General features: G+C 42.9%; 1 protein-coding gene across 4 annotated transcripts in view; it reads right to left on the reverse strand.

Annotated features, from left to right (window-relative positions):
* KCNH1 (potassium voltage-gated channel subfamily H member 1) overlaps positions 1-23,348 on the reverse strand; it is a 387,096-nt gene that overhangs the window by 298,307 nt on the left and 65,441 nt on the right. For 3 of the 4 annotated variants that reach the window (XM_086693674.1, XM_086693677.1, XM_086693678.1), the window contains one exon: positions 11,494-11,967. In XM_086693674.1, coding sequence (XP_086549800.1) covers positions 11,494-11,967 — 474 coding nt within the window. The remainder of the gene's footprint in view (positions 1-11,493; positions 11,968-23,348) is intronic. The other variant, XM_086693675.1, reaches the window with a different exon arrangement.

Here is a 23,348-nt window from a genome sequence, read left to right on the forward strand (position 1 = left end):
TCAACTATACTTCAGTAAATAAGGCACAGGAAATGTAAAGAAATGGAAAAAGGCACGCCATGCAGACACTATCCAAAAGAAAGTTGGGTGTCTATGCTAACCTCAGACAAAGTAGGCTTAAATGCAATAAGTATTATTAAATAAAAACAGGAATATTTAATAACAAAAAAAGAACTCATTCAACAGGAAGACAAAGCAGTCCTACCTGTGTATACATCTAGTAACATAGCTCCAAAATCTACAAAGCAAAAATTCATAGAAATAAAAAAATTCCATAATTAAAGATTGTATATACCCCTTTCTCAGTAACTTACAGAACAAGTAGACAAAATAATTAGTAATACAGACAATTTTTAAAACTCTATTTACAACACAAGAAACAACAGGTGCTGGCAAGGATGTGCTGTTGGGTGGGTATGAAAACTGGTGCAGCCACTCTAGAGAACAATGTGGAGGTTCCTCAAAAAACTAAAAATAGAACTACCCTATGATCCAGCAATTACACTATTAGGTATTTACCCAAGCATACAAAAATACAGATTTGAAGGGATACATGCATCCTAATGTTTATACAGCAGTCTTATCAATGATAACCAAACTGTGGAGAGAGCCCAATGTCCATCAACCGATGAATGGATAAAGATGTGGTATATATACACAATGGAATATTACTCAGCCATCAAAAAGAAAGAAATATTGCCATTTGCAACAACATGGATGGAGCCAGAATGCATTATGCTAAGTGACATGAGTAAATCAGAGGAAGACAAATACCATATGATTTCACTCATACGTGAAATTTAAGAAACAAAACAGATGAATCCATGGGAAGGGGTGGGAGAAGAGGAGAGAAGGAAACAAACCACAATGTTTGTTTAATGATACACTCTTAATGATAGAGAACAGACTGAGGGTTAATGGAGGGAGGTATGTGGGAGATGGGCTAGATGGGAAGTGGGTATTAAGGAGGGCACTTGTTGTGATGAGCGCTGGGTGTTATATGTAAGTGATGAATCACTGAATTCCACTCCTGCAATCAATATTGCACTGTATGCTGGCTAACTAAAATTTAAATTAAAAAATATATATCTACCTGACCTAATTAGTCTATAGAGAATAAACACTCAACAATTTCAAAATATATATTTTTGGCAATTTCATATAGAATATTTAACAAAATAGACCAGATACTAAACCATGAAGCAAGTCTCAACAAAATTCAAGGATTGAAATCATATAGTGTACTTTCTTACCACTAAGAAATTAATCTAGAAATCAGTAACAAAATGGTAAGTAGAAAATTATCAAAAGGTTGAAAATTAAGCAACACACTTTGAAACAAAAGAAATCACAGTGGAAATAAGAAGTGTTTTGAACTGAATAATGAGATTATGACAAGTCAAAATTTCTGGGATGATCTTAAAAGGTCTTTAGAGATAAAATAGCTTTAGGGGTTCCTGGGGGGCTCAGTCAGTTAAGCCTCCAATTTCGGTCAGGTCATGTTCTCACAGTTCATGAGTTCGAGCCCCACATCGGGCTCTGTGCTGACAGCCTTGAGCCTGGAGCCTGCTTCAGATTCTGTGTCTCCCTCTGTCTGGCATGCACGTGCTCTTGCTCTCTCTTTCTCTCTCTCTCAAAAATAAACAAACATTAAAAAAATTTAAATAGCTTTAAGTTCACATATTAAATCTTTGCTTGAATAATCAATAATTCCATCCCAGTAACCTGGTTGGGGGGGAGGCTAATCCTAATAAACTAAATGCCCAGAAAAGTAGAAGAAAATATACAAATAAGAGAAAAAAATCAATGAAATATAAAGCAGACAATTAATTAACAAAGCCAAAAGTTGGTTCTTTGAAAAGATTAATGTAATTGAGAAAACTCTACCAAAACTTATTAAGATGAACAGAGAGATGACACAAATGAACAATGAATAATAAAGGAAATCACTTTAGATCCAACATTTCTTTAAAATTGAGCGCCTGGGTGGCTCAGTCGGTTGAGCGTCCAACTTTGGCTCAGGTCGTGATCTCACGGTTGATGAGTTCGAGCTCCACTCTGTGCTGACAGCTCAGAGCCTGGAGCCTGCTTGGGATTCTCTCTCTCTCTCTCTCTCTCTCTCTCTGCCCCTCCCCTGCTCATGCTCTGTCTCTCTGTCTCAAAAATAAAATGAACATTTAAAAAAGTTTTTTAAATAACCATAAATTATGTGTAATTTCTTGCCAGTACATTTGACACACTAGAAGAAATGGCCAAATCTTTAACAATGCAAACCTGACATGAGAAAAAAAAAAAATACCTGAATGGTCCTATATTCCTATATATCTGGAAAGTCTCATCTTACACAAATTCTTTCAGAGAATAGTGGAAGAAGATACACTTCCCTGCATATACCTGACAAGGATATCATGAGGAAAAAATTATTAGAGGCCAACACTTCTCATGAACATAAATGCAAAACCCCTAAATAAAATATTAGAAAATCATTTACAGTTTAAAAAAGTACAATACATCATGACCAACTAGGATTTATTCCAGACTGCAGGGTTAATTCAACACTCAAAAGTCAATCAATCGGGGTGCCTGGGTGGCTGAGTCAGTTGGGTGTCCAACTTCAGTTCAGGTCATGATCTCGTGGTTCATGAGTTGGAGCCCCACATGGGGCTCGCTGTTGTCAGCACAGAGCCCGCTTCAGATCCTCTGTCCCTCTCTCTCTCTGCCCTTCCCCTCCCCCCTCTCACTCGCTCGCTCTCTCTCTCTCTCTCTCTCACACACACACACACACACACACACACTCTCTCTCTCTCTCTCAAAAATAAAAATAAGTCAACCAACATAATTGATTAATAAGTTAATAACTAATAAATTAAATTAAAGGAAGAAATTAATAAATAATACTATTAAATTAAATGAGGAAAAACATGATTTCAATAAAGACAGAAAAATTATTTAGTGAAATTTAAAACCCATTAATGATAAAAATTCTCAGAAAACCAGGAATATAAGAGACGGTCCTTAATCTAACAAAGAGTATATTTATAAACAACTAACGTCAATAATATACTTAATGGTGAAACACTGAACATATTCCCCCTGAGATGAAAGGCAAGAGAAGGATGTCTGCTATAGCCACTTCCATTCAACATTATATTATAGATCCTAGCCAAGACTAAGTCAAAAAATAATAATAATACTAAAAGTATAAAGACGTTGCAGAGAAAAAAGGGTAGTTTTTATTCACAAAGACATGATTGTACATGTAAAAACTTCTAAGAAACCTATAAAATATTCAAATTAATAAGCAAATTTGGTAACTCTGCTGCAAAGTCAATAAACAAAAAACACTTTAAACCAGCAAAAAGCAATTAGGAAATGAAAATTTTAAAAGTCCCATTTACAGAGTGCTGAAAACACTAGGTGTCTAGGAATAAGTTTAACAACATCAACAAAAAAAGAATAGCAACAAAATATTGCTAAGAATATTTTGCTAATATATTGCTAATTAAAGAAGACCTAAATTAAAGGATATTCTATGGTCAACATTTGGAAAACTCAATATGAAGACTTCCATTCTCTCCAAATTGGTCAAAAATCCCAACAGGTTTTTTTGGGTTGGAGCGGAAACTGGCAAGCCAACTCTAAAATTTATACGGATGTGCAAAGGACCTAAAATAGACATAGCAATCTTGAAGCAAAAGAACACAGGTAACTGATTTTAATACTTACTGTCAGGCTATGCTAATTAACACCGTGCGGTATTGACCTAAGAACTGACAAACCAATGGAACATGGTAACAGAGTCCAACAATAAACCCCCACATGCAGTCACTTGATTTATGAGCAAGGCTCAGAGTAGGGGTGGAGGTGATAGCCAGACTTCAATGGGTTAGGGGAACAAATGACCTGCCCTGGAAGGCAGTGCCTGGAGAAACACAGTAGGCACCCCAAGTGTACTAAGGGTGGGTCTACATGGATGGATTCTCCAGTCACGCTGAGGCACTGGAGCACAGCCTGGAGGAGCCAGAGAACTGGGTCCAATCAGGATTCGGGGTGGGGGCTTGGCCAGGTATTGGGGTGAGGGCCAGAGGAATGGGAGATCTGGGGCAGGGAGGTGGTGGCTGCTTCAGTGCAGGGGTGGAGGGAACAGCCTGACAGCTTTGGGTTCAAGGGAACTACAGGAGGGGAGATGTGATATTTCCCTCTCCCTCTCACCTGGATACACCTTCAACATCAAAGATTGAGTGTCTGGGTGGCTCAGTAGGTTAAGCATCCGATTCTTGGCTTCATGATCTCAGGATTTGCGAGTTCGAGCCCCGCATCGGGCTCACGCTGGCAGGGCAAAGCCTGCTTGAGCTTCTCTGCCTCCCTTTCTCTCTGCCCCACCCCTGCTCGAGCTCTCTCTCTCACAATATAAATAAATAAACATTAAAAAAAATCAAAGTCAGATCATGTTACACATCTAATGAAAACCCTTAACGGTTTCTTCTTGACCACATGATAAAATGTAAGCTCCTTGGAAGGCCTCCAGGATTCTGTCACTGGATGTTGCCTCCCTTACACTACTCCTCCCTCCCCCAGTGCCAACTCTGCTTTGGCACAGTGAATGCCTTGCTCAGCCCTAACAGCAAACTCCTCTGCATATCCTCTCTCCTCTTCCAAGAACACCCTCCTTATTCCTCACCAATCTAACCCCAGCCATCTCCTCCAGGAAGCCTTCCTGGATTCTCTCACTAGGCTAAGTACTCCCCAGTTGTAAGCCACAACACCCTGAGTTGACCCCTAGAACAGCACCTCTCACATTCTCTGCCGGCGTCAATCACCTGTGGCCCCCATCAGACTGCAAGCTCTTTGAAGAGTTGTATTCCCATCCCTGATCACCCAAGTCAATAAGATTTCTTTAAAGAAGGAACAACCCTAAAGAGGTACCAAGAAAAGCTGGTGGAGAATTAAAAGAGAAATGGAACTTGGAGTTGGCTAGAACAGAGCCTAGGGGAGAACAGACAGTTAGAAAGCAGAGGGAAATGAGGCATGGTAGTAGTTGAGTCTATTTTGCTCCAAGGATCTCCACAGTCCTTTATGAGCTCTGAGCACAAGTTAGGAAGAAGACTGATATTAAAAGTAAATAAAAAATAAGAGGGAAAGATCTAGGTTGGATTCCCCTCACGGGTAAGATGGAGGAGACAACAACAACACGGGTAACATCACTGCCATCAGACCTTGGCCCCTGGCCACTGCTGTGAGCTGGCAAAAGAGAAACATGCCTATCAGCAGTAATTTGTGCCCATAACAAGACATGTACATGAAAACTATAGTGTGTCTGCTCCTGTCCTCTTTTGTTTTGCCAAAATTGGATGTACAAATAGCGCAAAAATAAAAGAAATGCCAAGGAAAAGCATATGAAACGTGAGGCTAGTATAGCACATTTTCTTTCCTGTCCATCATAGTGTCAGACATAACAACTTGTGTTAAATTAAACACTGTCAGTGTTTATCCAGGAGATACCACAGGCTGCTTAGACATGTCAGTCTGCCTGCCAGGGTCTCAGCTCCTGTCCACTCTCGGTGTCCAAGGGACCCACAGGAAGAGGAAATCCCAGGACAAAGCCTGCACTGATCAGGCTTGAATAACCAATGGTTTTCAGTATCTTTTTTAATTGCTCTTACTGAATAAATTATGGTACATCCACTCAACAAAATATTGCTCACCAACGAAAAGAAATGAGCTTTCAAGGCACGAAAAGACATGAAGAAACCTTACATACATATTACTAAGTGAAATCAGCATACCATATGATTCCAACTATACGACATTCTTAAAAAGCAAAATTATGGAGACAGTAAAAAGGTCAGTGGTTGCCAGGGATTAGGGAGGAGGGCAGGATGAACAGGTGGAGCACAGAGATGTTTAGGGCAGTGAAACACTATGTATGATACATAATGATGGAGCCATGTCAAACCCTTAGAATGTGCTCTACACAGAATGAGTCCTAGAGTCAACTATGAACTTCAGCTAATAATAACGTATCAACATTGGCTATCACCAATGTCAACACCGATGCAAGATGGTGACAACAGGGGAAACTGTGGTCTCTGCATTTTTTGTTCCATTTTTCTATAAACCTCAAACTGCTCTGAAAAAGACTTAATTTTTTTTAATTGCTACTACAAGCCATAGATATGGCCTCTATTGCTGGGACTCTAGGAAAGGAAATCCCAGGTCATCTCATGACTTCCGGCTGACCTCACAGGAGTCACCTGTGTGAAAATTACACTGGTGTCCATCCACCTAAATAAAAACCACAGGTTAGGACTGACAACCACAAATTTACAGGCTGAGCGACACATGGGGGTCCAATTTGCTGTCAGCATCAGTGAAAGCCTGAAAGAGCCAGGAACAGTGAACCTAGGGGAACTTAGAAAGGAGTCCATCTGCCAAGGAGAGAGAAGCAGGGCAGATGACCGACCGCTGGAGTCACTTGTGACCTTCACACTCACTGTCCAGCCCTGCACATGTGGACCAGCAACTTCCACTTAGGGTCGCCCATGCTGACCACTCAAACCTCTCACCTGTCCGTGGTGTAGGAGGGAAGCAGAAGTGGCCATGCTGGGGAATGATTCAGAAAGGGAGACTTGGGCACTGACATGCACAGCTTGGTTCACTCTGGCTCCAATTCTGTGATAAGGCAGCATGACCTGCCTGGGGAAAAGTGCAACCTAGAAGTCAGAGACTGAATGAAGCCCCATTTCACTACCTGGATGGCCTGGTCCTTTCCCCTCATCAGCAAAGCCAGGATAATAGGTGCCCTAGATCCATAAAGTTAAAGCTGGGATGGACCCAGCTTGCAGGTGACACAGAGTCCAGGGAGAGTAAACGCTTGCACAAGTTTGCACAGCTGGGTAGCAGAGGGACTCCTGACTGACAAACTGCCTTCCTCCTAGTTCACTGCAGTTTGTGCATGGCCACAGGAGAGTTAGAATAAAGATAATCTGTGTGAAATGTTTTGGAAAGTTAAACACACTAGCTAAAGGGAAGCTGTTGTCCATACTATTTATCTTTTCACTCCTCAGTCCTGTTCTGCTCTAAGGGGAACATCTCTTGTGAGAGAGGCTCTTGGCAAGGGTCAGCTGTGTCAGCGGCACCAGCTGGTGGTGCTGCCATCCCAAGTTACAGAGCCAGGGATGGAGGAAGCTCTTGGCCCCAGAACTGTGACCTGCGAGGTAGCCTGATTGGCTGCATTCTCCCCCTGTGCACTCCAATGGCAGTAGGCAATAAGGCTTCCTGGGGAAAGGGAATATGTTTTGTGAAGAATAATTCCGTCTCTAATCCATGAAGCACGCCAGGCCAGTAATCCGCTAAGCGCTTGAGAGAGACCCATTTGGCTTTTGCTTCAGCATACCCACTGAAGCGTCGGTTCACCCCATTTCCAGACCTTTTGTGCTCCCACCAGTTTAACTAATGTGCAAACATATTCCCAAACAGCCTCCAAAACAGATTATTACCAACAGACTGGACAATGACGCAAATGGAGGCCATCTCCATAAGTGAAACAAGTTGAGTCAAAAGGGATCATTTGTGTGGCTTAAATCATGGAGGTGGGCGACATCCACAGGACTGGATTCACAATGGCTGGCATTAGCAATTTAACCCGGTTCTTTCTTGACCCAAGCCTTGGGTGGGTCTAGTCCTTTCACTTCAAGAGCCCCCACCCCACCCCCACACCCCAGTCCCCCCCACCCCCTCCCCGACACACACAGATGGTAAAGCCACCACCGCACATTCCTCTTCTTTGGTGGTCCCCACTGGGATACAGTTCCATTGGTATAATTAGGAAGACACCAGAGAGAATTCAGCTCCATGTATTTTTTATGCGAAATGCGTCAGTATGTTTTTTTCTCCTCACACTCCCCCAAAGAAAGGGACTAGAGCAGAGGGAGTTGCAACCTTAGATCAGCAACTCCACGATACAGTGAGTGCGAGAAGACAGCAGGCAGCGGATGGGAAACCGCTGAGTCATTAATCAGAATTTTCTTATCCAGCCTAATCCAGGTTCAACAGTTGGGATATCTTTCATGCCCTCCCCGACCTCCTCTAAACCACCCCCCCCCCCCACCGCCGCCCCACAAACTTCCATTCCCACTAAATTAATGGCGTCTTTCAACAAAAGGCCTATGCCTGGGAAACCATGCTGGGTCTGTCCCTCAGAGAGTGCCTCAACTGCCCATCTCATCACCAACACAGTTGCTTTGCGGGGAATACAGATGTACCACTCCTCATATGCAGTGCCCAACTTCCCCACCACCACAACCAGGCCAAGGGGTGAGCCACAGACTTTGGAAGCTTCTTGGTCAGTTTGGACTCAACTATGTCCATCAACGTTTTGTTCCTATTTTATCCATTCTTTTACTATTAAGAATAGAAAAGAGTTGGGGCACCTGGGTGGCTCAGTCGGTTAAGTGTCCGACTTCAGCTCAGGTCATGATCTCACAGTTCGTGGGTTTGAGCCCTTTATCAGGCTCTGTGCTAACAGCTCAGAGCCTGCAGCCTGTTTCAGTCTCTGTCTCTGTGTCTCTCTGCCCCTCCCCCACTTGCGCTCTGTCTCTCTGTCTCTAAAATAAATAAACATGTAAAAAAATATATAAGAATATAGAGGAGTCAGAAGGAGACTCAATATTGCTGTAACCATATGATTTGCTGGATCCTCTTGAGTGAGTCATATTCTCCAAGTCTGTTCCCTTATTTGTGAGTTAAAAGGGTTGACCTGGATGACCTTTGTGGTCCTCCTGGGCTCTGAGTCCTCCTCCCATCCCACCTTCCTCCCACCCCCACTGCAAGTAGGAGGTCAAAGTGCTAGGCTTCTTGTTTTTTTATCATCAGCTCCTAGAGGTAAAATGAACACAGGTGAGATTTTACAAGTCCTCAAACTCACTTTGCAGCTAGTAGGGAACTCAAATATTCCACTGCACAGAGGCCATGCCTTCAGGCAGGAAAGGTAGCCATAGATAGGAAATATAGCTAGGAATAGATAGTAAAACTGTGATCCAGAGAAGCTAAATGTCTTGCACAAAATCCAGCTTTTTTTCTTTTTTTTTTTCTTTCTTTTTTTTTTTTTTGAGAGAGAGAGAGAAAGAGAGCAGGGAGGGGCAGGGAGAGACAGGGAGAGAATCCCAAGCAGGCTCCGTGTGTGTGGAGCCCAAAGCGGAGCTTGAACTCACAAACCTCGAGATCATGGACTGAACCGAAATCAGAAGTCAGATGCTTAACCACCAAGCCACCCAGGTGCCTCTGGAAAGTCCCAGCTGTCTTAACAGGTGATACCAAGAGGCCCAGGAGCCAAATCTTCAGTTTCCTAGTGCTGACTTCCCCCAGACCACAACGGATGTTATGAAAAGGCATTATTTCGGGTATCAGCCAAAGCTTGAAAAGAAATCACTAAATACAAAATCAAGTCTTTATGGAAGCAAATCATAGCTATAGCCTCTTAATACTCATATTATTATTTATGACCAAGAGATGGTAGTGAGAGCTTTGATGCTAAACCCTTTCCAACTAGAAAGCTACGGGTAACTGGTGTTTTTCTTAGCAGCCAATCTACTTAGTGACTGTGGAAATCAGAAACCATGTCAGGGGTACTCACGATTGATGGCAAAGGACTTCCAACCTGACATACAGAGCTTGAGGAGAAGCCCTGCTTTGCTAACCGACGAGGTAGTCTTGACACATTTACAAATGTGTTTATGGCTCTGTCAATGTTTAACAAGAACCTGCAGAAGCCAAAGAACTGTTCTATTTATCTGCAATTTTTCAATGCTATTGCTCTAAATAGCAAATGGTTTATTTTTAAAACTCGAGAGGTTCTTTTTTTAAGTTAAATTTCATTTCCCATATGTGTAGGAGAAGCTCTTTTAGGCTGAAATCATTCAGTTATCTGAGCCAAAATGATAATACTTTCCTCACTAACATAAAATCTAGAAATGTGCTCACAGAGAAAAATATCATTCCCAACGTGTACTCAAATTCACACTGAAGAATCCCAACATTCACTTTAGGGACAATTTCATTCTTGTAAATGATCAGTCTCACTCATCCAATACAGCTACAAAATCCACACAAGCCACCCAGAGCATTAGTCATTGGGATTTCAAAGTACATTAAAACACACCACACAGATAAAAGCAGGGGTTGTTCTGGGTTTAGAGCATCTCAACATCAGTTCCTGGAGAGAGAAGTGGTAGGTAGCTGGGTTCTCAAAGAGAAAGGGGCTGGAGTCCTTACCCATTACTGACACTGATCTAAAGGCTGAGAGGTATCATTATGCCACCAGCAAGTCACAGAGTCACTGGCCAGGCCCTGTGGTCTTGGCAGGGAGCTGGCTGTTCCTTCCAATTATCTCAAGACTAGTCCCATTAGCTCTTTAGCCCAGAAAGTGAATCTTGCCTCAACTCAGTCTCCAGATGGCTTCCTGAATTACCCACCCAAGTAACACCCTAGCTAGACTGAGATTTCTAGGACCCTCTGTAATCTGAGGCAGTGAGGGCCCACTGCTACATGACGCTGAAGATTTACCAGACGAACTACTTGATCTTTAACGCATTTGGGGGATCAAGTAGGCAGCAGGAAAAAGAAAGAACAACTCCCATGTAACACTTAAGCTGGATAAGAATCTGCATTTTCCTTTGCGATGACATGATATCCTTGCTTTTTCAAAGGAGAAAATCACCTGAACCAGGCCAGTGGCCACTTCCTTGTGCAACTCGTCCCAGGCACCCATTCACTGACTGTTTGAGCATGTCCTAATTCCAATACACTTAAAGAGCATTTTTCTCTTCATCCCCTCCATTGCCTGCAGGACTAACAATCCAAAGCAGCATAATCCAGCAATAGCACTACTCCTCTTAGTCACAGGGCGAACTTGACCGGAGCCTGACTCCCTCGGCAAATGTATGCAAGGGAGAGTATGGACCGCTGAATTCCAGTGGTCGTTGCCAAGTAACAAGTCATTCTTTTCCAACATTTACAAAAAAAAAAAAAAAAAAAAAAAAGCAAGCAAACCTGGGGGTTAAATAGCATCCCTGTTGCCAGGAGTTAATTAGTTATGCAACAGCCAAAGGTCAGCAGCAGATGATACAAAAATCCCCATAATTAGAATAATCAGTAAGTAGGCATTCAGCAATTGCATACCAAGTGAAAGATTCACCAATGCAGTGGCAATGCATGCCTGCTTCTGCAGCCCCACCACCCCTGAGCCAGTGGCTTGCACTCCACGTAAAATAAGAAGGAAGCTTCTGGTCTCTTCCACATCCACTCATGGACATGCAGGGCCTCCAAACCTCCAAAGGACAAAAACAGCAGGCGAGGATATCTATCAAGCATGCTCCCTCTGTTCCAGACATTAGCCATGCTAGTTCCCACCCATGTAATTACTCTTCTGTTGACCACCCACATTTACTCAGCTTTCAAGACATGACAACAAGGTCTGAGATTTGAGGCATGTACCTGACTCTCTCTCCCCTCCAGGGGTGGTGGAATCTGATCAGCAAAACCAATCTTCCCTGGATCACCCATAAAGGCACTAACCTCATCCACGTTCTCAAAAGCGTTGATGACATCATATGGCAAACAGGACAGAAGGTCAATCACAAACCACGTCTTCAGGTAGTTCATGCGGATGAGTTTGGGGTCAGAAATCACCTCCCCAGCTGGTCCAACAAAAGTAGTATGAAAATTCAGCACAATGTCCACCAAAAAGATCACATCCACGATGCTATCCACAACCAGCCAGGCCACGTTGTTCTGCCTGGTTTTAAAGGAGACATTGTAAGGGACCAGGATAGCTGTGTAGAAGGTTAAGATCAAGATGATCCAATCCCACGTGGTCTTAAAAACACAGTAATGTAAGATGATGTGAGGGGGAGTCTTTGGTGCCTCTTGCTTGTACTGGGGAAGAATGTCTGAGCCCAGCTGTAGAACCTGTACAGAAAAACATGATCAAGAGAGAACTAAGTTAGGATTTCATTGCAAGCATCTGACCAATCAGCATCTGTCACTATTAAATGCTCATGACACTCCAGATGGATCGTTAGGAGCAAAAACAGGTACTAGAGAGGGTGCCTGGGTGGCTCAGTAAGTTGAGTCTCCAACTCTTGATTTCGGCTCAGGTCATGATTTTGCAGTTCGTGAAACCAAGTCCCATGTCTGGCTCTGCACTGGGCATGGAGCCTGCTTAAGATTCTCTCTCTTCCTCTTCCTCTGCCCCTCCCCTACTCACACTTCCTCTCTTAAAAAAAGGGGGGGGGGGTACTAGAGGAGTATGAGAGAATGGAAGTGAACATTATAATATAATCATGAGGAAACAATGAAAATCTATTATTTGGCTTCCTGTGAGCCAAGCATTGTACTAAGTACCTCACATACATTTATTATCTCACTTAATTCTAAACACAACCCTGTATTGTTGGCTAATTATTATTCCAATGCAACAAGTCAGAAACTGAGGCTGAAGAGGATGAAGCAACTTTATTCAACAAATATTCACCGTTCTGTGCCAGGAACTGTCCTAGATGCTAGATGTACAGCAATGAAGGAAACAGTGTGATGTCTGCTCTCGTGGAGCTGGGACTAGTAAACAAATCAAGATAACTTCAAATTGTGATAAGAGCTAACTAAGAGGAAGGGGTAGGGACATGGTGACTGGATAGAATATAACATAAAGAGCAGGGGAGGAACAGCATTTGAACTGAAACTATTAATGATAACCAGAAACCATCTATTCAAACTTGTATGAAAAACTATCTGAGGCAGAGATAATAACTAGCAAATAACCCCAGTGGGGGGACAAGCTTGATGTTTTCAGGCAAAAAGGGAAGTCTGGCATGACCAAAGCCGACTGGATGATGGGAAAGGGATGCCAGATGAGCTCAGAGGGGGAGCGGAAACCAGACCACACAGGACCTAGTGGGCCATGAGGAGGGACTGGACTTCATTCCCAGTATGTCTGAGTGGAACTGGAGAGGTTTAACAAAAGAACATTAATCTGGTGCGTGTTTTTAAAAGATCACCCTGGCTACTATGTAGATAATGAATTGAGGCAGAGGATTAGAGCAAAGAACAGACTCAGGGGACTTGTTATAACAGCCTGGGAAAGAGATGAGGTGATGGGGTAAAGTAGTCTGATTTTTTTACATATTTTTTACATAAAACCAGCTGATGACATGCTTATGGTCACAAAGGAAAGGAAAGGGAGCAGTGAAAAGTACCACTACTCTGTCCCAAAACCCAGCATGGTGGCTGGCCCAGAGTAGGCACTACAGGATGGTTTTTAAGTGGATGACTGAACTTCAAGGTCATACAGCTAGCAAAAGATGGAACCAAGCCCCAGACTAGGTCTAGCTGGATTAGAAACACATGCTGTTTCACATCAAGGTTACATTTCCCTAAATAATAGGCTTTTGCAGAAGCAGACTCAGTGAAGGATGAAGTCCAGAGAAGCTCAGCTCCAAGAAAGTATCACAGATGGGTTTCACACTCAGTAGCCAGCTTTCAGAGGCCAGGCCAAGCTGGAAGGGACCCTCACCCCCTACCCCCAGCTGCTCCTCTGTGCCACTTACAGGTTCTTATAAATCTCTAGGTGAAACTTCCTCTTGTGTCATGAGAACTTGTTTTTTCCCCTAGAGGATAAAGAGCCCTTAGTGAATATAAAATAATCTGAATATCCTTGTCTCCTCTATGGTTGGCTCCAGGCCTTAAAAGGCAAGTGAAAGAAAGCCAGAAATCTATAGAGTGCCCAGTGTACATCTTTGGGTACGGGAACTGTTTCCACCCCTCCCCCCGATGCACATAGCCCTTCTAGGCTTGGGATTTTAACTTCTCTTCCCATGGAAAGGAATTTATACAAGTGTGGTTAAGGAAGCTTGAGCCCTGAAACCGCAAGGCAGGAAAAGAGAGAGACCTATAAGAATAAAGCAAATAAAAATAAATTGTAAGGGACTTCCACTTCCAGAAAGATAAAGTAGACACACTTTTTCTACTCCTCCTCTAAGTACAGCTAAACATCTTGGACATTACATTTAACAAAAATTTAAGACTCTGAAAGAGAAAAAAGCAAAAAACTGCCTAGGCATAACAGAGATGTGTTCTCTGGGTTTTCTTTGTGCCTCATGTATTCCCAGACTTAAAGCTAAAGAAGCCAAGAACCTGGAAAGGCCAATGGATGCAGACAAAAAAACGTTCCAACAAAAGCTCACTCTCTATAGTGACAAGAATGGGAAAGGGGCAGCCTCCCGAGACAGAAAATTGTTAGATAATAACCACTCTACCGTAGGCAAGCAGCACAGTAAAATGGGTGGCCCCATAACTACCCAGGCCAGCAAAGGCTACTAGGAAGCTAGATTTCCCCCATCTCAAAGCTGTAATGAAGCACTCAACCGCCTCCTTTTTCTCCTCCTCCCTATGGGGCTAGTGCTGGAAAAGGCCCAGTAGGGAGCCTGGATTTCCATGTCCACCAGCAGTAATGAAGCCACCTCTGCCCACAAGACAGGGAGGTATCAGTGTAAGTTCAATGGGCAACAGAATTGTCACCCCGACCCAGAGATAACAAGCAGCACCGCTAGGTGTCAATAGAGGCTGGGTTAAAAACCTAAACTTCTACCCCAACCTGGTAGAAATGAGGGGATACCTCCCCCTTCTTCTGCCATATTCAGGTCAAAGGAAGCCACCTAAAACAAAAGGCTTAAATAAGATCCAGAGTTCCAAATATAAAATTTCCAAAATGCCCATTTCTACCAAAAATCGCTTGTTATGCCAAGAAATAGGTAAATATCAAATGACTGAAAAATAACCAATAGGTGCCAACATCAAGATGACAGAGATGTCAGAAATATCTGATGAAGATTTTTAAACAGCCATCCTAAAAATGCTTGGACAGGCAATTACAAATATGCTGGAAACAAATGAAAAAAAAAAAATAGAAAGTGTCAGAAATAGCAAAAGAGTAGAAAGTCTCAGCAAAGAAAGAGAAGATATAAAGATGAACCAAATATCAATTTTAGAACCAAAAATGCAATAACCAATGTAAACATTTCAGTAGATACGTTCAACAGCAAAATGGAGGGGAAAGAGGAAACAATCAGTGAAACTTGAAGAGGAAACAATAGAAATTACCCAATCTGAACAACAGAGACAGAAAAGTGTCTTACATAATGATAAAAGGGTCAATTCTTAAGGACATAGCAAAAACTGGTAGAACTGAAAGGGGAAACAGTCCAGTCCACACACTTCTCTCACAATCTCTGATAGAACAACCAGACAGAAAATTAGCAAGGATATAGCATAACCCAACAACATCATCAACCAACAGAATTTAGTCGATATTTATAAAACACTCCACCCACCAAGAGCAGAATGTTCTTTTAGGAGAATGAAAAGACACACTATGACCTAGAGAAGATTTTTTGCAAACCACATACCCCACAAGGAAATAGTATCTAGAATATATAATTTATAATGTATAATCTCAAAACTCAACAATAAAAAAAACAAACAATCCAATCAGAAAATGAGGAAAAGGCATGAAGGGACATTTCCTCCAAGAGCATATACAGGTGGCAGACAAGCCCATGAAAAGATGTGCCATCTGGGAAATGCAAATTAATATAATGATAAGCTATCAATACTCACCTATGAGAATGGCTGAACTAGAAAAGAGTGACAACACCAAAGGCTGGTGAGAATGCAGATAAACTTGAGCACTCATATACTGTCAGTGTCAGTATCAAATGGTACAGTCACTCCAGGAAAGAATTCTGCAGTTAAACAACCAAAAACGCAACTGCCATATGACCCAGCAATTACAATCCTGGGCATTTATCCCATTAAAATGAAAACTTACGCTCACACAAAAACCTGTACACGAATATTTACAGAGCATTATTCCTAATGGCTAAAAACTGGAAAGAACCCAGATGTCCTTCAACAGATAAATGGTTAGGTACACCACAGTACATCCACACTACAGAAAATACTCAGCAATATAAGGGTACAAACTATTGATACATGCAGTGAGCGGGACTGAAAAAAACAATCCCCAAAGATAAGGTACTACATGATTCCATTCACACAAGATTCTTGAAAGGACAAAATTATACCAAGAGATAACAAATTAATGGTTGCCACGGGCTTACAGAGGGCGTGAGGGCAGAAAGGAAGTGAGTGTGGCTACACAAAAGCAACACAAGGCTTTCTTGTGGCAGTGGAATATTCTGTATCTTGACTGTACCAATGTCAGTATCTTGGCTGTGATATTGTTCTATAGTTTTGCAGGAAGCTGCCATCCAGGGAAACTGAGGTAGAGCCCATGGGATCTCTATGTATTATTTCTTCCATGTGGAAGCTATAGTTATCTCAAAATCAGAAGTTTAATTTTACAAAGTCAATGAATATAGATGAATTACAAGCATTGTAAAGAAGAGGTCCTGGGCATTCAGCTAAGGGAAAGGCAGGGGAAAGGTAGGTGACTTAATTAGTGGTTTATTGTATTGTTTGCAAAATACAGTCTGGGTGATAAGACTATTGAACAAGAACTTAAAGGAATCCACAAGTAAGCAGCCACCTGCTGACGGTACAGCAAAGTTGCCTGGAGCTCCAGGATTCTTGGTAACAAGCCCTCAGGAGGAAATGCCTTTTTAGAGAAAAATGGCTGTTCCTGTGACACTTTAATATAATCCATAATTATTTCTAAGTGGATTCCCAAGCTTTCTGGGACACTATGAAGCCCTGCTTGAATGAGGCCTGAGTCAACAGTGTCTTCAAACCTCCCCCAAACTGCCAGGTTGACCGCAGATTCTGCCCCCCACTTCTATTCCTACATCATGTGTTCAAAGGGGATTGACTGAGGTGTGAAGCTAGATGTGGAGGGTTGTTGGGGACTCGAATTCAGTTTCTCTCTTCCATCTCTGAGATGGAGCCTTTCACACTGAAACCATGGGGTAACTGCATTCTGGGAGTAGACTCAGATGTTAGGATATTTGATCAGAATAAATGTGACACTCTTTTCCAAATCTTTATGCTAAAGGCTACAAATGATTCCCAGAAGGTCAAGCTTTTGTAGTTTGGTGATCCTATATATTTTACTCTCATGTTAACTCTTTAGCAATTACCTATAGAAAATGGAAGGTGGAGGGGCACCTGGGTGGCTCAGTCGGTTAAGCGTCCAACACTTGATTTCTACTCGGTCATGATCTCACTGCTGTGAGGTCGAGCCCCACATCAGGCTCCGTGCTGACAGCATGGAGCCTGCTTGGAATTCTCTCTCCCTCTCCCTTTGCCCTTCCACCACTTGCACATGCACAAAAAGAAAACAGAAGGTGGAAATATCCATGAAGCAACTTTTTCATGATAACCAATATTCTTAAGAAAAGTTTCCTGATCAAAAGAATATTTTGCATCCATTTAACTACCTGACTCCAACAGTCTTTTCAGAGTCCAGTGACAAAGGACTAATTATGCATGTTGATCAGAAAGATTCCTGTGAGACTGGCCTACCTCCCCCCTCAGAAGTGTGTGTGGAAATGGATTCAGACCAGGCACCACTCTGATGAGCTCCAGGACTGTCATCCTCAGGAGAAAAAGCTTTCTCAGAGTCATTCAGAATATCATTATCTGGGAAAGGGTTAGTGTCCTCCAAAGGGAGGAAGTCTTCGAGTTCAGATTCAAAACAGATGGGATGCCCACCTTGTGTCCAGCCATAAGAGGTTTGCCTTATGTTAGATGTTCAGTGACACTTCCAGAGCTTTGCAGAGGAACAGCTTCCCCAGACGTGAAGACTCAATGACCTGGTGAGGCGGTCCCAGGGGCCACAGCAGCCAGTCATCTTCCCCACCTCTTTTCTGCATTTGTCAGCATGAACACGAGCTTCTAGTTTCTTTCATTTGATTCGTTTCGTACAGTAGAAGCTTCCAAAGGCAGAGATCTGGAAGCCCCTTCAAAATGTGCTTCCAAGAGCGGGCTTGTGTCTGTCCTATCTGCCCAATCAGACCAGGAGTCCCCCAAATGCAGATACTACTTCACCAAGTGTCACACTCTCCCTGTCCCTCCTCCCCCTACAACACCCAGCCCCAGGCTCTGCCCACCGGAAAGGCTCATTACAGGCCATTACTGATGATGCCAAAGAATGCTCATCTCAAACACTGATTCTGGAGTTAAGGCTTTTCCCTAGTTGAAGAAGAGGCACATCTGTCTGGCTGTCACATTTCTCTAGTGCTTTTACTTCCAAAATCCTCTATTGGATTTTTGAATCCCCATAATCACCCTGTGAGGGGGTTCTACAGATGGGAAAACAGAGGCTCAGAGAGACAAAGTGACTCACCCTGAGTCATACCAGGGCTGAGTAAGCAGAGAGCTAGGAGCGCAAGCCAGGCTGCCAACTCCGAGCCTTGAAGTGTGTTCACTAATCTGTTTGTACAGTCTGAAATACCCTTCACGGCACAGTGACATACGTCATCACATCTCACACAACCTCCTGAGAGGGGAAGGCCGGTGTTTTTCTTATTTTACAAATTGGGAAAATGGGCCCAGAAGGCAAAAGGGCTTGCTCACAATCATACTGCAGAAGACCAAGCCCAGTTTCCTAATTCAATGCTCTTCTTCTGTCGTAGGACCCTTGAAAACTACAGCTTTTCCACAAGGCCTCTGCATGATGGCAACACGTCACCCTGTCATCTTATGAACCCAGCTTCTGGTCGAAAGCAACATCCCCCAGTGTAGACCTTCTCTAGGCCTTCCCAGTTAAAGTCCCAAACCAGCCACACTGGCCAGAGCCTATCTCCCTGAAGACCATATGCCATGGTCCCCAAGCCATGCCTAGCTAGATTAAGAAAGAAGCAGGACCAAGCCACCTCACCCAGAAACCCTCTGTGTCAAAAGATGGTCACCACACAAAGTGATTCCTACTGAAGTAGATTAGAAATTAGAGCATCTCAAGTGCTGCCCTCTGCTATGCCTCACTCCCAGCTCATGTTTTTCCCTTGTGAATCAAGGAAAAAATCAGGGAAGTCAATCTTCGCTTCATTACTGATGAGCCTCAGGCAAAGCGAGGTCCCCATGCCTCAGTTTCCTCTACTGAAAAATGAAGCTAATACCACTTATTCCAGATAGATACTGTGAAGGTCAAGCAAAAATAGAGATATAGATATGGGTGTACATGTATGAATTTTTCTTGTAAATAGGTAAGCAGTATCCAAACACTAGTGTTTTTGTACAAATAAAGGAAAAGATTGCTTCAGGATCTTTTCATGTGTCTGTTGGTTATCTGCATGTCTTCTTTGGAAAAATGTCTATCATGTCCTCTGCCCATTTTTAATGGGATTATTTGTGGGGGTTTTTGGTGTTGACTTATATAACTTCTTTATATATTTTGGATATTAACTCCTTATTGGATAGATCATTTGCAAATATCTTCTCCCATTCAGGAGATCCTGGGTGAAAATCAGGAAGACTCCATGGCACAAAAACAGACACATAGATCAATGGAATAGAATAGAAACCCCAGAACTAAACCCACAAACGTATGGCCAACTCATCTTTGACAAAGCAGGAAAGAACATCCAATGGAAAAAAGACAGTCTCTTTAACAAATGGTGCTGGGAGAACTGGACAGCAACATGCAGAAGGTTGAAACTAGACCACTTTCTCACACCATTCACAAAAATAAACTCAAAATGGATAAAGGACCTGAATGTGAGACAGGAAACCATCAAAACCTTAGAGGAGAAAGCAGGAAAAGACCTCTCTGACCTCAGCTGTAGCAATCTCTTCCTCGACACATCCCCAAAGGCAAGGGAATTAAAAGCAAAAGTGAATTACTGGGACCTTATGAAGATAAAAAGCTTCTGCACAGCAAAGGAAACAACCAACAAAACTAAAAGGCAACCAACGGAATGGGAAAAGATATTTGCCAATGACATATCGGACAAAGGGCTAGTATCCAAAATCTATAAAGAGCTCACCAAACTCCACACCTGAAAAGCAAATAACCCAGTGAAGAAATGGGCAGAAAACATGAATAGACACTTCTCTAAAGAAGACATCCGGATGGCCAACAGGCACATGAAAAGATGTTCAGCGTCGCTCCTTATCAGGGAAATACAAATCAAAACCACACTCAGGTATCACCTCACGCCAGTCAGAGTGGCCAAAATGAACAAATCAGGAGACTATAGATGCTGGAGAGGATGTGGAGAAACGGGAACCCTCTTGCACTGTTGGTGGGAATGCAAATTGGTGCAGCCGCTCTGGAAAGCAGTGTGGAAGTTCCTCAGAAAATTAAAAATAGACCTACCCTATGACCCAGCAATAGCACTGCTAGGAATTTATCCAAGGGACACAGGAGTACTGATGCATAGGGGCACTTGTACCCCAATGTTCATAGCAGCACTCTCAACAATAGCCAAATTATGGAAAGAGCCTAAATGTCCATCAACTGATGAATGGATAAAGAAATTGTGGTTTATATACACAATGGAGTACTACGTGGCAATGAGAAAAAATGAAATATGGCCTTTTGTAGCAACGTGGATGGAACTGGAGAGTGTGATGCTAAGTGAAATAAGCCATACAGAGAAAGACAGATACCATATGGTTTCACTCTTATGTGGATCCTGAGAAACTTAAGAGAAACCCATGGGGGAGGGGAACAAAAAAAAAAAAAAGAGGTTAGAGTGGGAGAGAGCCAAAGCATAAGAGACTGTTGAGAACTGAGAACAAACTAAGGGTTGATGGGGGGTGGGAGGGAGGAGAGGGTGGGTGATGGGTACTGAGGAGGGCACCTTTTGGGATGAGCACTGGGTGTTGTATGGAAACCAATTTGACAATAAATTTCATATATAAATAAAAAAAAAAAAAGAAGAAAATCAGGAAGACTCCAGCAACCAGCTCATGGAGTACATCCTGTTTGCCTAACGGCCTTGGCTTCCTCAAAGATCACGGACCAAGAATGACAAAACTAAAATGGCCTTGTAAGAAGGGAAGACTGACAAAATACATTTATTTGGGGGGAAAAAAGGCAAAATAAAATGGCCTCAGAGATCCCATCAATTCTATGGACTCTTATGGAAACAACCATGAACACCTGGACACCAAAGTCACCCATGAGGATCCAAAGATCCCATAGTTTAGAGGAAAAGAGAAGGGGTGCCTGGATGGCTCAGTCAATAAAGCATCCAACTTCAGCTCAGGTCATGATCTCACGGTCTGTGGGTTGAAGTCCCACGTCGGGATCTGTGCTGACAGCTCAGACCCTGGAGCCTGCTTCGGATTCTGTGTCTCCCTCTCTCTATGCCCCTCCCCTACTCATACACTGTCTCTCTGTCTCTCTCAAAAATATATAAACATTAAAAAAAAATTTTTTTGAGTTTCTATGCCAGAGACCTTGGCATTCCTTTATTTTTTTAAATGTGAAATTTATCATCAAACTGGTTTCCCATACAACACCCAGTGCCCATCCCAACGACATTAAAAAATTTTTGAAGAGAAAAGAGATGTGCAACCAAACTACTAAAATATAATACAAAAGTGGTAAGAGATGCATGTATAAAAGTACTTCAGGAGCAGAGGAAAAGAGACAATGAACTGACTTAGGTAGTCAGGGAAAGCTTAGACGTGAGGTGATTGCCAAGACCTCCCTTGAAGGATGGGCCACGGACAGACAAAACGCAGGCAGGGCATTTTCAGCACCCAGTGTACACAAGGCTTATGTAGAGGAAGTGGGGTAAGAGCTGAGTGTGGGAGAAGCCTGGTGTGGCTGAGGCCTAGAAGTGGTTTGCGTTTTGTTGTCATTTTGTGTTTTGATGGGGTGACGTGTCTACAGAAGACAAACTTGGAAAATGATGCTAAATATAAGGGAAGAGGAAGGCAAACCTTGATGTGCCCTTTACGTCAAGGTAAGAATTTTAAGTAAGGGAGGTTCATAATCAACTGCTGTGTGCGAAGGTACTCCAGCATCCGGGTGACAGAAGGAGAAGAGGCAAGCCTGGACGCACAGGGAGGCCTGCTATGAGGTACCACAGAATTCCAGGAAAGAGACGATGCGGGCTGAATAGGGAGGAGCAGTGGACAAGATCATGGGCAAACTCTAAAGTCTTCCTGTCCTGGGACACTGAAGACCTGGCCAATCCACCATGGCCAGGATGGGTCCTAACAAGGGTCAGAGGAGTGAGCAGCTTCAAGATTGCCATCTCCTGGAGGGTGGCAGCCGTCATCTCCCGGGAGGATGGCAGCAGAAGGGCCCAGGGTCAGACACAGGGAACTTCCTCTTTCACAGTGGCCCCAACATACTCAACGATTCACCAACCAAACTGGCTTCACTGATCATTTAAGGACACAGGGCAACCCACAAACACCACCATCCCATCATCCACCACGACTCTCTCAAACATCCTCCCCCTGTGGGCAAAGAGAAACCCTAGCCCTCAGAACCCCTTACTCCAGGCAAACGCGCACCCCCCCCCCCGTGCCCCACCCACTTCCCTAACACAGACTCTGTTTCTATTTAGAAACAATTTTGGTTTTTATGACTACAGAGTGAGGACAAACTCAGTCCCCGCCAGAAAATGCACAAAGGAAATGGGAGAGCAGGATGTTAATGAAGCTGAGAATGATGCTCCAGTTACAAAATAAAGCCTGATTTGGGGTTTCAAACACTCCAAGCTAAACAATTGTTTAATTCCTGTCATAAACACCCTTCTCCATAAACCAGACAGGTGTTATTTTTAGAACTTTTTCCATGATGTCCTTGTTCTTTCATGGAAGAGATAAAGGCAGTGGGAAGCAGTTAAAAGTATTAACCCATGTACTTTGTGTCATGGTCCAGTACCAAGCCCCACTAAATGTAATAGGGTGACGATCTGGGTTTCCTCTTACTCTTCTTACTTCTTACTCTTCTTACTTCTACTCTGGTTTCTGCTGAGAAATTCTTTTAACTTTGTATTTTGAAATCTTTATCCAAATTTTTTAAATTCAGGTTTTGAGAATAAGTGATGAGGACGAATGACAGTAATGTTGCCATCCCACCAAATCAGCAAGAAATAGTATTCCACTACCATGGCCAAGACAGACAAGGGAGGAGGGGGTTAATGTGAAAGGGAATTGACATTTAGTGAGGACCTACTAAGTGTGAAGCACTGAATGAGGTTCTTGCTTCCTTCTTCTTTCATTCACTTAATGAATATTTTACCAAGCACTTACTATTACGTTTGATGGCACGGATGTAGAATAAATAAGAGAGACAATGCCCCTGCCTTCACACACCTTCCATCCACCAGAAGAGGCAAATATTCAACGACAGCATTCCCGGCGGCATG

This window comes from Puma concolor, chromosome E4 (assembly GCF_028749965.1).
Source record: "Puma concolor isolate L17-30 chromosome E4, mPumCon1.1.hap2, whole genome shotgun sequence".
NCBI lineage: Eukaryota > Metazoa > Chordata > Mammalia > Carnivora > Felidae > Puma > Puma concolor.